This window comes from Typopeltis vanoorti, chromosome 24 (genome assembly GCF_054136105.1).
Source record: "Typopeltis vanoorti isolate ZY-2024b chromosome 24, IOZ_Tvanoo_1.0, whole genome shotgun sequence".
NCBI classification, from domain to species: Eukaryota; Metazoa; Arthropoda; class Arachnida; order Uropygi; family Thelyphonidae; genus Typopeltis; species Typopeltis vanoorti.
The window spans coordinates 59,953,927-59,969,332 of NC_143572.1; the positions used below are offsets into that span (position 1 = coordinate 59,953,927).

A 15,406-nucleotide genomic window follows, 5' to 3' on the forward strand; every position below is an offset into this window, starting at 1 on the left:
ATTTAAAGATATTTGCCATCAAACCATTCCCCATATCATTGTTGTACAAATTTAAGTGGCCAATGTATAGAACTATGTGGCACATCACTTGTCACAACCTTCTCTTGTATTCTACTCTGCCATATGCTGCTCTCTGCTATCTGTCAGTCAGCTACCCTCATTTCAGTGTCACCAGTTTCATATCCCTTACCATAATTATCACAATAAAACCATTTCCTGTATCCAAATTAACTGTCACTTTACTAAGAGTATTGCTTATAGAATATCATATCCTATTCTGTATTGTTATCTATCCATTACTGAATTCTCCTTTAACCAATGTTTTCCATTACCTTAATCACTACTCCTACAATAACTGGTCACCCTATAATTTGCTACCTCTGTTTTGGAGCCTCCTTTGAAGTGGAACTGCTCATTTGGGATCATGCCAGAATTAAGGCTTAAATGCTTTGTAAGGGCACTGCCAACTTTCTTGTGCCTTCTTGTAACACAAAAGCCAGTATCCTATTCATTCCCTTGGAAATAATCACAATGAGGTAATCATATTAATTATTATTATTTATAATAATAATATATATAATATATATTTATTATCTCTAATATATAAAAATTAGAGATAATCATAGAAAGTTTTTTACACCGTGTTGGAAAGAATATTGTACTGGACAAGAAATTATGTTCTTTATTCATCTTTGTTTTATCATTGCATAAGCAACAAAAGTTTACACATAAAACATTGTATAAGCATTGTAATAATGGGATGAACTATTTTGCTACTTGTATATGAAAACAACGAATTACACGATAACCACAATAATTAACTTTAATGAAATGAAAGAAATTTCATTGCTTGTTTCTATGGACTGATGATGTTATTTTCAGTACGAAATATCTGTACTTTCATTAAAGTTAATTACTGTGGCTATCGTGTAATTTGTTGTTTATATCATGCCACAGGTACCTTTTAAAGATTGTATATCAAAAGATAATTGAGGTTTTCAGCATCTCTCTTGCTCTCTCTCTTTATTGGTGTAATTTCCAATGATGAGTCCTCAGTAAAAGTCAGAACTAGTCTGTGTACGAACTCTTATCAAGGGCGGAATGAAAAAATGTGTATGTAAGCTCAGCTATGGTATACAAACATCATATAAAGCTATGAATGGCTTCAAACATGGTTATGCATCTGGCAAAGAGGTGGGAATATATGCTTTGAGTTCAGACATTTTGAGTATATTTAGGGAGGGAAAAGGAAAGTTCTTCAACAAGGCCAAATAGAATGTATATCTAATTATAAAAATAGGCTAGATGGTAAGTTATGTCTATACACAAATACCAGGAGCATCAGAAACAAAGGGGTTGAGTTTGTTGCTTTATTATATATGATGCGGTCTAAGATCGGGCATTAGTAAAACCTAGCTATCAGAATTTGATATTGTAACTGGGATCGAGCGTGATAGATATACTATTTTTAGGAATGATAGAAGAAGTGGGGGGGGGGGGAATACTACTAATGATATCAGACAATTTAAGTCCATTTAGGATAGAAATGCAAGAAAACAATGATGATAACAATTTCCCATGTAGTGGTGAGTTTGAGACCATCTGGTGTGAAGTGGAGGCTAACAGAATGAAATATATCGTGCTGGTTGCTATAGACCTGGTGGCTCATTTACAGGGGACGAAGAAATGTATCGCCAGTTTAGCCTTATGGGTACTAAACAAGTGATCATAGTGGGTGACTTTAATTATCTAAACATTGATTGGGTAGAAGAGAAATCTCATAAGAAAGAAGAGGAATTTATTGAATTGTAGCGAGACAACTTTCTCAAGCAGCTTGCGAAAGAACGAACTTGAGATGCTATGAACAAAGAGAGATTTGTTCATAACATCAGAAGGGGTCTCTGTTAAGAACATGACTATTTTACCAAAAGTTGATGGAAGTAATCATGCTATGCTTTCTTGGGAAGTATCTAATTATATTGATGTTCCCACTAGAACAGGTTACATGCTGAACTACAAAGCTGGAAATTATGATCTTAGGAGAATACTGTCTTTGGTCCCATGGTATCAGTTACTGAATGGGAAAAATGTTAGCAATGCATGAGAATCTTTGAAAAAGTGCTTAAATGAAGCGGCATCTGAATGTATCTCTAGTGTGCAAAGAATAAATAGGTTGGGAGTAAAATGGATGTGCAGCCTTATTAAGCAAGAGATCCACAATGAAAGATGATGTGGAAAGAATATTGTGAGAATAAGAGAGAGAGAGAGAGCAGTTATGAAATATATAAAATGCAGGCCAGAAAAGTAATGAGTATTGTGTGGAAAGCTAAATTGGAGTATGAAAGGAAATTGTCTATGCAGGCTAAAGGCAATCCAAAAGAATTTTATTTTTATGCTGCAAGCAAAGAAAAATGAATGTGAAAGAATAACTTTATTGAATGCAGATGGTACTAGAGCATCAGAAGTTAATGAAATTGTTCAATTAATGAGTGCTCACTTTGCTAAGATATATATCAACCAGGTGTATATAACATGGTGCATAGTGCTACTGTTACAATGGATGAAGAGCTAGATGTGCATGAAAATGAGGTTGAAGAGCTGTTGCATAACCTGGATAAGAATTTGTCAATAGGGACAAATGAAATATCATCACATTTACTAAAGAACTGCTCACCTGAATTAGACCTTTCACATGTTTGTATAGTATAGCTTGACTCGGGTCAGGAAGGATATCACAGGAATGGAAAGAATGTGTGATGGTTCCATTGTACAAGGAAAAACAAAAACTGATGTGTCTAACTGCCAACCTATCAGTATCTCTGGTGTGGTAATGAAGATTTTAGAGAAATATGGTAAGAACTCATGTACAGAAATGAGTAGACAAACAAGTTATACTCTGTAAGGAACAGCATGGATTTACTAAAGGAAGGTCATGTTTTAGCAATTTGCTTATATTTTATAATTGTTACAGCCGAGTTGAATAAAGAGAATGGATACACGTATGATAATGTTGGATTTTGCTTAGGCATTTGATAAGATACCACATGAAAGGATGTTGCATAAACCTGAGAATATGAGATTGCAATATAAACTCTTGACTTGGATCAGTGGATGGTTGACAGACAAATACCAGTTGTGTACTCAGGGTTCAGTCCTTGGACCATTGTTATTCAATCTATACATTAATGACATTAGGAAAGTCTAACAGGAGATGTGCAATTGTTTGCCAAGATAAGTAAACAATTGCAAAGATAGGCAGGGCAATCAGGGATGCTACTGATATCCAGCACATACAAAATGATTCGAATAGGCTCGAAATTTAGGCAAATGAAAATGACTGTCAATTTAATGTTAGTAAGTGTAAAAAATTAACTTTGGCATGATGAGATTTCCAACAGCATATTATATTAGCGGGGTTATGCTAATATAATATGCTATAAGAAACTGATGAGGCTAGGGATCTTGGCATAATGAAAATGACTTTTGAAGGTTCGCCATCCTTATCAAAGAACGGTACTATAAAAGAAATGAGTCAGTGTACTAGCTGTGAAATGTATGCTTTGCGGAGTGCGGTCGGAGTGTGGTTAGATGATAATAAAGGATTGAATGTGTGTAGAAAATGTAGGGAGAATGAGGAATTGAAGTGCATTTTGGATCGTGAGCGTGATATTTTTGTCAACCTTCAGAATGAAGGAAATAGGGATATGACAAGAAACTGCAAGGTTGTACATGAAAATTGTGAGAATGTAAATGTAGAAAGTGTGAATGATAGTATAAATGGTTTCTCAGAGAATAAAAAAGATGAGATAGATGCATTGAGTGAGATCGCGTTGTTGAATAGTGCGATAGAAAGAGCAAAACAGCAGCTAGAGTGCGTGAACAAAAGTAGACTGAATGAACCAACCAATAATAAAAGGTATGACAGGAAAAATAGACGTATGAATGTGAACATGAACAAAATGAAGGATAGAGTGCTGTATGGAGACTCGTTAGTACGCGGTGTGTTAGTAGAGGATTTGACAAAATCGTACCAACCTGGTGCGACCATAAAGGACGTAACTGAGTCTATTAGAGAGCAAAAGGAAAGGGTGAAAGAAATGATTGTTGTGGCAGGTACGAATGATTTGAAAGGAGATAAAATGGAAATGATAGAAGACCTGAATGAATTGTTTGAGGTAGCAAAAGAAAAGAGTGAGAGAGTTAGAATGATTAGTCTTTTGCCACGGTATGACAGTGAAATGTTTAAAAGGAGGGCCATAATTGCGAATGACTTTATGCGTGGGTTATGTATGACGAGTGGTGTGGAATTTGTGGAGTGAGTTTGATGGGCGAAGGGATCTATATAAGATGGATGGCTTGCATTTGAATGGTTACGGTGTAAGAAGACTTGAGAAAGTGTTGCTGAATGTAGTGGATGTGCAAATTCAGGGAAACTAGATTTGTTAAGGGGTGGGGGAGTAGATATACAGTCCTTATGGAGGCAGTTGAATGTAAGAATGAATATAATATGCCAGAGCAAATAAGGACAACAAATCTGAGTGGGATAGTTAATATAAGGCATCAAGGTAGGGTTGGGGCTAATGGGGGTCTTAAATTCATGTACACTAATACTGGGAGTATTAGGAACAAGAAGGAAGAGTTTTTGGCCATGGTTGGCACTTCCAGACCACAGGTTATAGGTATTAGTGAAACATGGCTGACTGTAGATGATATAACTAGTGGGATTGAATGTGATGGGTATAGTGTGTTCAGGAATGACAGAGAGAATAAAATGGGTGTGGGAGTATTGTTGATGATAGCTGATGAGCTCCAGCCAAGGAGAATAGAAGTTGAATTGCAGGATAGAGAAAAGAGCACATTTGAGGCCATTTGGTGTGAGATTGTGGCTAGCAGAACTAAATATACAATTGGGTGCTGCTATAGACCAGGTGATGGAAAAGATGGTGGTGACAGTATGCACAAGCAAATAGAAGAAATGGGTGGAAGGAGGGTGATTATTATGGGAGATTTCAACTATGGTCGCATTGATTGGAGTGAGGAGAGGACACACGGAAGGAAGGAACTGGATTTTATGCGGTTATTAAGGGATAACTATCTGCGACAGCATGTAATGGAAAATACTAGGGGTCAGAGAGTGCTTGATCTAGTAATTACATCTGAGGATTTGGCTGTAACAAATATGACCACATTGCCACCAATCGGTGAGAGTGATCATAGGGTCTTGACTTGGGAGGTGGCTAAAGGTGTAGAATTTTCAATTAAGACGGTACATGTGGAATTATCGGGCTGGAAAGTATGATAAGCTTAGGAGTTTGATTGGTTCAGTGCCATGGCATGTACAACTGCAAGGACTAGAAGTTGATAGAGCATGGGAGGTAGTTAAGAAGTGCTTGCATGAAGCAATGGCTGACTGTATACCTAGAGTCCAAATAATAAATCAAGTAGGGGTTAAATGGATGAATAACATTATTAAGCTTCGGCTGCAAAAAAAGAAACAACTATGGAGGGAATTTAAGGAGAAGGGTGACCTGCAGGCACATGAACGGTATAAAGCGCAGGCCAGAAGGGTGACGAGTGGTAAGAAAAGCAAAAAAGGATTACGAAAGAACATTGGCCATGCAGGCTAAAGAGAATCCTAAACAGTTTTTTAGATATGTAGCAAGTAAAAGGAAAAATGTACATGGCAGATTGATTTTAAAGAATGCCGATGGTAGGGAGGTAACTGAATCAGTTGAGTTACTGAGTGAGCACTTTGCAAGAGTATATCATCCAGGTGGTGACATTGCAGAAACGAATAAACCAGTAGATTATACGGGAATTGTGGTTAATGAAGTGGAGGTGAGTAGTCTATTGCATAACCTCAATGTTAATACATCTGTGGGATTGGATGGTATACCAGCTCGTGTTGTACGAGAAGCAGCTAAAGAATTGTCAGAACCCTTGACCATTTTGTTTAATTTGAGTCTCGGGTCTGGGTTAGTCCCGAGCGGGTGGAAAGAGGGGAAAATAGTTCCACTGCATAAAGGTGGTTCCAAGACTGCTGTTGTAAATTACCGACCGATTAGCATATCAGTAATCATCGTCAAGGTCTTAGAGAAATTAGTCAAGAAAAGAATACAGGATTGGATAGATGAAAATGGGATATTGTATGGGGGACAACATGGTTTTGTGAAGGGTAGATCATGCCTCAGTAACTTGCTCACGTTTTATAACACAGTGACGGCTGAACTGGATAGGGGTAATGGGTTTACAGTGATACTACTGGACCTTGCCAAGGCCTTTGATAGGATACCACATGGAACCCTAATCAGTAAACTGGATCAGATGGGTATAGATATAGGGTTGGTGAGATGGATAGGAGGGTGGTTGAAGGAGAGATATCAAAGAGTGGTTTATTCAGGAGTGGAGTCTAAAAGACGTCTTGTGACTAGTGGAGTGCCACAGGGCTCTGTTCTTGGACCACTGCTTTTCAATTTGTTCATCAATGATATTGAAAAGGATCTGAGAGGAAGTGTTCACTTGTTTGCTGATGATGCAAAGTTGGGTAGAGCAATTGTGGGTGCACAGGATGTCAAAATTTTACAGGTTGAAGGAGAGATATCAAAGAGTGGTTTATTCAGGAGTGGAGTCTAAAAGACGTCTTGTGACTAGTGGAGTGCCACAGGGCTCTGTTCTTGGACCACTGCTTTTCAATTTGTTCATCAATGATATTGAAAAGGATCTGAGAGGAAGTGTTCACTTGTTTGCTGATGATGCAAAGTTGGGTAGAGCAATTGTGGGTGCACAGGATGTCAAAATTTTACAGGATGATTTGGATAGTTTGGAGGATTGGGCTAGGAAAAATGGATGTCAATTTAATGTGGCAAAGTGTAAGGTTATGCACTTTGGGGTGAAAAGAATAGCAGCAGTATATCGCATTGGTGGAACCATACTCCAGGAGATTGATGAGGCCAGGGATTTGGGAGTGTTGGTGGATAGGGAGTTGAAGTTTAGGGGGCACATTGCAAAAGTAACTAAAACAGCTCACCAAATCACTTGGCTTCTGAAAAATACTTTAACATGCAGAGACGAACAAGTTGTTGTTCCTCTGTATCGAGCCTTAATAAGACCCCATCTGGACTTCTGTGCCCAGTTATGGGCACCAGGGTTTCTTTGTGATGGGGAGGAAGTGGAGAGGGTCCAGAGACGAGTGACCAAGATGATAGCAGGTCTGTGGAATGAACCTTATGAGAATAGGTTGAAGATTTGTGGGTTGCAGAAATTGGACGATAGGCGAAGGAGGGGTGATATGATTGAGACATTCAAATTACTGAAGGGTTTTTATAAGATTGATCCAGAAGATATTTTTGAAAATATGACTGGTGGTGGGAGGGCTAGGGGCCATGCATGGAAGCTGGGCAAGAGCGTGGTTGACAAGGGTGTTAGAGCTAGGTTCTTTACTTGGAGAGTGGTAAATGAGTGGAATAAGCTTCCAGAGTCTATTGTGGGTGCTACGACCGTGAATGAGTTCAAGGCAAGGTATGATAGATACTGTGTCAATGTTGAATAGTTGTTCTTGACATGATGTTAGGGCCTCCCTCGATGAGTCTGTCGACTCCTTGGAGTTTCCCAGAACAATAATAATAGTAATAATAATAATATAATAATAATGGATAGGAATTTTAAAGTTGAAAGGTCACATAGCAAAAAGTTGCAAATACAACTTAGAAGATAATTGCAATGTTGAAGTGAAACTTGACATGTAAGGATATGGAAGTCATTTTTCCTCTTTATAAAGCTTTGATAAGACCACACCTGTGTAAAATTCAATGCAGCGTCATAATTTTTCCAAAATTTTATTGCATTGACTTTTACAGGAGTCACATCAAAAATTCAAAAAAAATAAACTTGTAAATTTTATATGTATATAATACTAACAGCCCATATAAATTAGCCCAGAAAAATTAGCATGATACTGTGTAAATAGAAGATATATGAATATGTAGAAATGCCCTAGAAATCAAAAATATGTTAGAATTTATCTATGTAAGTAAATACCAAAGCCCATCAATAGAGACCCAGAGGAATTAAACATGCTAGAAAGTAAACAAATATCTTAAAATAGAAGTTCAAGGGCAATACTTTAGAATTCGGAAATGTAGTTGATGTTATCACTTAGTATTGAGTGAAAAAGAAACCTATTGTAACCAAAGCAGTCCGATACTACCTTCAAGGTCAATAGCAAAAGAGGGCAGTATACATCAGAAGCTGTTACGCTATGCTGTAAAAGGGATTAAACGTACACTTCAGGGAAATCTAGAAGTCTGCGCTTTCTAGAAGGATAAGAGTTTGCACATGAAAGGTACGGGGGTCTCAGACCTTAATTCAAAATTTGCGCGGGAATATCTGGGGTCTAAAACCTTCGTGCAGGGTCCCGCAAGAAGCCAAATAAAAGAATCATAGAATCGAGCATTGGCAGATTTGACGCCAGGAGAAAAGGAGGGAGTCGATCCATGGACTACATCAGTTTCTGGATGAAGTCGTGGAGGGTAACCGGAGGCGAAACCTTACAGAGCGAATAGCAGTCCAGGACCAGGATGACAGAGCCTTGACCGTCAGACCTTACGTCGGAGTGCCTACAGCACTGGAAGATCGCGCTTTAGCCCCGCGAGAAATTCCAGAGGAGAACACGGTGTCCATGAAACGTCTAAAGTGATAGATCAAGCCCTAGCATAGAGGGGGATTCAGAATAAGTGTGTAAAGGAAATACGACTAAGTGCATTGTACCTATGGAGGAGTCATGTAAGTTGAATTTTGTTGCAAAAACTTTTTTTATTTATGATGTGAAGGACTGTTTAGAAAGACTGAATTCATAGAACTGCTATATACATTAGATTGAATACTTGTTCGCATAGAGAGAATCTATTTTAAAGTAATTGTAAGACATTAATGAAAATTTTAGCTTACGTTGTATTGTAAAGAAATCGTTCAGAAGAACTGACAGGATTATAGAATTAAGAAACATAATGTTATGAGAAGTAGTTTGCTTAAAGAGTGTTATATTTTATGTGAAGGTTGGAATTGGCGATTATAATTAATCAAAGCATGGAAATTCCTAAACTGTAAATGGGCTGATAGTTAATAGTTATCTAATTTAACTGTTTAATAATTTACATCATTGTTATTTGTTGCATGCCTAAGAATTTTTTTTTGTGCTTAGCTTAGAAAGGAAAGGAAAGTAGCATCCTTTTAGTGCATACCTTGTATTACTGTTTTAGTATAAATAAACATGTTTATTATATTTAAAAGGAGTGCCATCTGATCTTTTTCGCAATTACACTGTTCTCAAAAAAAAAAAAAAAAAAAAAAATCCTGTGAGTGGGGTAGATTGGAATTTGGTACGAATTTTGAGTTAAGAGTTAGCCACGACTGTATATAATGATAGAGGAGGAACTTTACTGGAAGTATAAATAATTTCTTCATTTTCTGTGCCACTAAAGTTCTCCATTTGGAGAACTTTAGTGGCACAGCTAGTAATAATTAAATAAATTTCTAGAGATCTCCGGCATAGGGAAAGAATACTGAAAGTAGAGAGAGGAAAATAAGATTAACCGAGTACATAAAAGAAAAGGTTAAAGTTTAACGAATAAAATTATAGAAGCCAAGGATAAAGAAAGCAATATTATACACAAATAGAGAGGTTAAATAAAGAAAACTCATAATATTACAATGGCGCAACAGCACGAGATAAGATAAAATAAAGAAAACCACATAATATTACACCTGGATTATTGTTCGCAGATTTGGTCTTCCAGATTTCAAGGGGATAAAGAAGCTGCGGAAAGAAGAGTTATAAAGATTATATTTGGATTATGGGATTTAGATTATGAGGATAGATTGCAAGTATGTGGATTACAGACTCTGGTTAACAGAAGAAAGTGATATGATAGAGGTCTATAAACTTTTGAATGGTATTATGGAATAGTACGTGATGAAATTTTTCATTGTATGGAAGGTAGGGAGAGAACACAGGGGCATCCATGGAAGTTAAGTTTGTTCACTGTCAAGAAAGGGGTATGAGCTAGGTTTTTCTCTCACAGAGCAGTGAGTGGATGGAATAGTTTGCCTTTAGGAATAGTGAGTGCATCTAGTGTGAATGAATTCAAGGGAAGGAATGACAGCTAGTTTGTGTGATTTATATCCTCTCTTGATGAGTCCTTGACTCCCTGGAGGTCTCAATAATAATAATAATGCATGGCATTATACAAACGTCTGGCTGTACTGTACATTATGCAGTAAAAATAAGTAGTTGATGTGAAATCAACTAATCTATAAGCAGCCTATTTGTGGAGTTATTTCCCTCACATACTTTAGGTTGTTTGCAACTTAAGTAAAATAAAGACCCTACAACAGCTGAGACAAACTAAACATTCTGGTCATTACCAAATTCTGTAGCACACTCATAATATTCAAGCTGATTTCCAATCTAATCCCATAACTGTATTTTCTTGATTCTGTGATATCCTAAGCACTTCGTCTCTCCTTTTCCACATCAGATCCCAATCAAATCTGTTACTGCAATATTTCTGTCTGGATGATATTGTAGTAACAGAATGCACTAATTCAACTATTTCATCTTCTATTCATCAGAGTTATCTTGCCATGATCATTTTTTCTTTTATTTGCCATATAGCAAAATAACTCTGGGATTTTCCTTGACTTACTCAATTAATTTCCTGCTTTGTACTGCTCATAAATATGCTAATTGCATCACCTTTCTCTTTAAATTCCCTCCACAACTTTTCTTTTCTCCAGCTCCTGCTTTAATATACTACTCATCCATTTAATTCCCACCTGAATAATTCTGACTTTAACTATGCAGTTTGCTACTTCTTCCTTTAAACATCTTTTGACCATTTACCATGCACTACTGACATTCTTCTTCTGAAATTCGTGTGCCATGAAACAGTCTCCCAAGCTTGTCATAATTACCATGCCTGTAATTCCACACATATCCACTTCTTAACTGAAAATTTCACATATTTAGCCACCTCTCAGATCAAGACAGCATGATTATCCCCAAATGGGATAAATGTGGCAGCTACCTTGATTATGGACAAAACCTCTGATGCAGTCAATTGATCCCTGGTATACCTTCTCTCACATGCTAACTCAGATAATTATTTCATAGCAGCTATGGAAATTTCTTTTCCTTCAGCTCATGTGTTCTTTCCTCCTGACAATCTCTTCCCCATAGTTGAAATTAATACCTTGCACCCATTGAGGTTGTTTCCTGATGCATTTGTACAATCCACACCATCCTTTTCTTTTCCTGGCCTACTGCAGCAGCAATTGACTGTATATTTTACCCAATTAGCCTCTATCTTGTACTAGATAACTGAATTCCTACTCTTTGGACTGAAATTCATCTGCTATCATTAAGAATTTCCCTACCCAGTCTTCTGACTGAAAATAGTCAACTTGCATTGTGTCTCAGTGACTCTGTCTTCTTCATTTGAGCACAACCAATTAACTTCATTTGAGCACGACCTACTGCCATAAACTCTTCTGTTGTTCCATTGGCAGTAGTATACAGTGGCCTTCTAGACCCACAACTACCCTCACTTGACTATTTCATGCACATTCATTACCTGAGGAATTATATAAGTGTTTTTTTTTTTTTAAATCATTGTATTCGCCTCAGTGATACCTATTCCTCCCCTCAAACACCTAGTAGCTCTAGTTTTGCTGTGGTACTTCTAGTTTACATTCAGCAGTTCTTTTTCCAAACACCTAATTTCAAATGCACTTAAGTGTTAAGGACAAGTCTGTTTTGTCTTGTGAACTCATTCACATATCAACAAACTACAAATCCCTCTTCAAAATCTATGCACCTCGTTTGCACTAATGGACATCTATCTCAATTCACTTGTAATATATCATGACAAAACTATCTTTACTCTGCTTTTCTGCTTACAGTAACTGCTTCTTATCTTTCTTCATAGTATGGAGAAGAAATGAAATTGGAAAAAAAAAAAGAAAAAAAAAAAAGAGTTATTGTGGGATGATGCAATCTTATTATTATTATTATAACAGTGTCTCCATGGAGTCAGAAGACTGATTGTAGCAGACCCTACATTGACACACTGACCATTATTCATGCAATACCTATCATACATCTCCTTAAACTAATTCACAAATGAAACACTCACAACCACTTTTGGCAATGCATTCCACCCATTCACCACCCTCCAATCAAAAAATCCATATTTAATCTCACCCTTGTTAACCATACTCATGCACAATTTCCAGGAGTGACCCCTTGTTCTCTCCCCTCCTACATTGCATTGAAAAAAGACGACAGTTTCAATTCTACAAATTTAAAGTTAATAAAGTTTAACTACAAAGTTCAACTTTATTAACTTGTATGCATCTATCATATCTCTTCTCTTACGTCTATCAGCTAGTTTTTTGAGCCCACAGACCTTCAATCTATTCAAAGAGGAAGCATTCAATGTACATGCCATATTCTTTGTCACCGTATCTGGATCCTCTTCACCACTTCTTCATCATTATTTTCCACTTTATAGAGCATTAGTAAGACCACATCTGGACTAGATGACCAGATCTGTGCACAATAGTCCAGATGTGGCCTTACTAAATGTTTACCTTCCCTATCTCTGCTTGTCAGTGTGTTCTTCAATAACCATGTAAATTGATGTGCTGTTTTAGCCACTTTTGCAGTATGTCCTCTAAACTTCAATTCTCTGTTAACGATACCCCCCGCCCAAATCCCTTTCCTCGTCAACCTCTTGCAATTCAATTTCATTAACATAGTACATAGCATGTGATCTCATCCTTCCAAAGTGCATCATCATCTTATACTTAGCCACATTAACTAGCAGCCATTTACCTTTGCCCATACTGCCAGTCATTCTGCAAAATATCTACATCACCATCAATTAAACAACAAAGGGCCAAGTACTGAGCTCTGAGGTACACCACTGATCACCTGTGGTGACAAGTGGTGTACCTCACCTGCCATCTCCTGGACTCAACTCCTCCATAAACCACTCATTGCTGCTCATCAGCCACCCTCTAATCCAAATCACCAGCTTTGGATCCATTCCCATTTGCTCCAATTTATGCAATGGAATTCCATGTGGAATCTTGTCAAATAGCTTTGCAAAGTCCAGCAGTATCACTAAGCATTTCCTTTATCCAACTCCACTGTTACTTTATTATAGAAAGTAAGTAAATTGCTAAGAACTAGCCCTCATTAAACCATGTTGTCCCTTATAAAGTGTCCTGTTTCTGTCCACCCAGTCCTGAATTCTGACTTTTACCAACTTCTCCAAAACCCTAACCACCGCTCCTGATATACTGATTGGCCTATAATTTGCTACTTCTGTCTTGGAGCTTCCCTTATGCAGTGGAATTATTTTCCCCTTTCCACTCTATTGGTATTTTACCAGAACTGAGGCTTAAATTAAACAGCTTGGTCAGAGGTGGTGCTAATTCTCTTGAACATTCTCATAACACATGGAACAATATGCCATCTTACCCTATTGCAGTGTTAGCATTAAGGTTCTGCAATATATTAAGCACCTCTATTTTTCTATCTGTAGTTTCTCATCAGTCAATGACACATTCGGCATTGCAATATCGCAACCAAATGGTACATTTTTGCAAACTGATCACGTAGTAACTCAACTATTTCGTTTGCTTCTGTTACTTCCCTACCATCAACACTTTTAAAGTCATCCTTCCATAGTTATTCCTCCTTTACTTGCCACATAGTGAAAGAACTTCTTAGGATTTCTTTTGGACTCATCAGCTAGCATCCTCTCATAATTAGCTTTAGCCTTCCTTACCACACAAGTCACCCTACTTGCTTGTACTTCTCATGGGTATGCTGATTACCTTTTTTTTTTCCCTTTATATTTCTGCTACAACCTTTTCTTTATCTGCAACTCCTTAATAATACTATTCATCCATCTTACTCCTACTTGATTTATCTTCCTGACTCTGGGTATACAGTCTGATACTGCTTTCTCTCCCCTTCAAATTCTCATTCCATAGCACTGCCGAAAGCCAATTCTCAGCCTGTCATAATCGCCAGCCTTGTAATTTCACATACACACCTTTTTAACAGAAAATTGTGCACTTATAATCTCCAAGTCAAGACCATATGATCGCTTTCTCCAGGTGGAGACAGTGTGACTAAATTGGTTACTGATACTTTCTCTGATGCTGTTGACCAGATCCAACACTCTCGAACTTTGTGTCTCATCTATTACATGCTGTCTCAAGTAATTATTTCTTAACAACTGTATAAACTCCATTTCTGTCCTTCTTTGTGACATTTCTTCTCCCCCATCTATGTCCTCGTAGTTAAAATCCTCATAATAATTACTCGACCTGCACTCATGCAAATTTGTCAATGCATACCATCTACATTCTCCCTTATACCCTTTATGGGTATAAGGGAGAATATTTCTCAACTTATACTCCTTATGGGTATAAGTCCATGAACCTTACTCTAGAAACAAACATGGAACTTTTTCAAGCCACTTGAAACCTCAAATAAGTGGAGAGGTGGTTCACAACAGACAATTAAATTCATCTTACACCTAAAGACAATCACAAACATCTATGCCTGTGGTGGGGTTCAGACCAGCAACTTGTTTGGTTGAGAGTGGATACTCTAATCACATGGCCAGCCAGGTCAGTTCGATTTAGGATGAATGCATGAATTTAATAACATGATTTTCTGAAAATTAGTGTGCATTTTACAAAAAGGAAAAAGAAAATTTGGTCATTGTATATAGGAGGAGCCCTAAAGATTGCCTAATATTGGTTTAAATATGTTACTCTGGGATGAGGACATGGAGTAAATAATAATTATTCTTGCAATATTTGCAGACATTTTTTTTAATTAAAATTTTTGAAATCTTTTTCTTTTCCAGGAATCTGAGGAATTAGGTGTGGATACAATGCTTCAAGATTTTGTTCCTTGTTCTCCAGACCAGGTTACAAATTCCTGATTGTCAAAGTATGTGTTGATATAGCTGTTTGTGTTGACATATTTCTGCTGTCTTAATAAAACAAAATTAAAAAAACTCTAAATATTGCTGTGTGCTTCGTTAAAACTATATAAAACTGAAAAGAACATTCACTCATGCAGATTATATTTAATTATTTAAATATACTTCTCCAGTTACTCAAGAAATGGAGTTGATATATAACATTAACACAGAGGGGAAAAAACTTCTGAAAATTTTGGAAATTGGCCATAATAATCATGTACTATCAAACGGAATACATTTACTAGTTTTCTACCATAATACTAAAAGTATGTGAACAGCGAAAATTGTTTAAAAGAATGATGAAAAAAAAATTAAAAAAATAAAAATAGGAAAATGTA

General features: G+C 37.0%; 1 protein-coding gene across 2 annotated transcripts in view; it reads left to right on the forward strand.

Moving 5' to 3' along the window:
- Positions 1–15,102, forward strand: part of LOC150093275 (proline-, glutamic acid- and leucine-rich protein 1-like) — a 270,371-nt gene extending 255,269 nt beyond the window's left edge. For both annotated transcript variants that reach the window (XM_090413693.1, XM_090413694.1), the window contains one exon: positions 14,949–15,102. In XM_090413693.1, coding sequence (XP_090269819.1) covers positions 14,949–15,026 — 78 coding nt within the window. In that variant the 3' untranslated portion in view covers positions 15,027–15,102. The remainder of the gene's footprint in view (positions 1–14,948) is intronic.
- Positions 15,103–15,406: the final 304 nt, after the last annotated feature.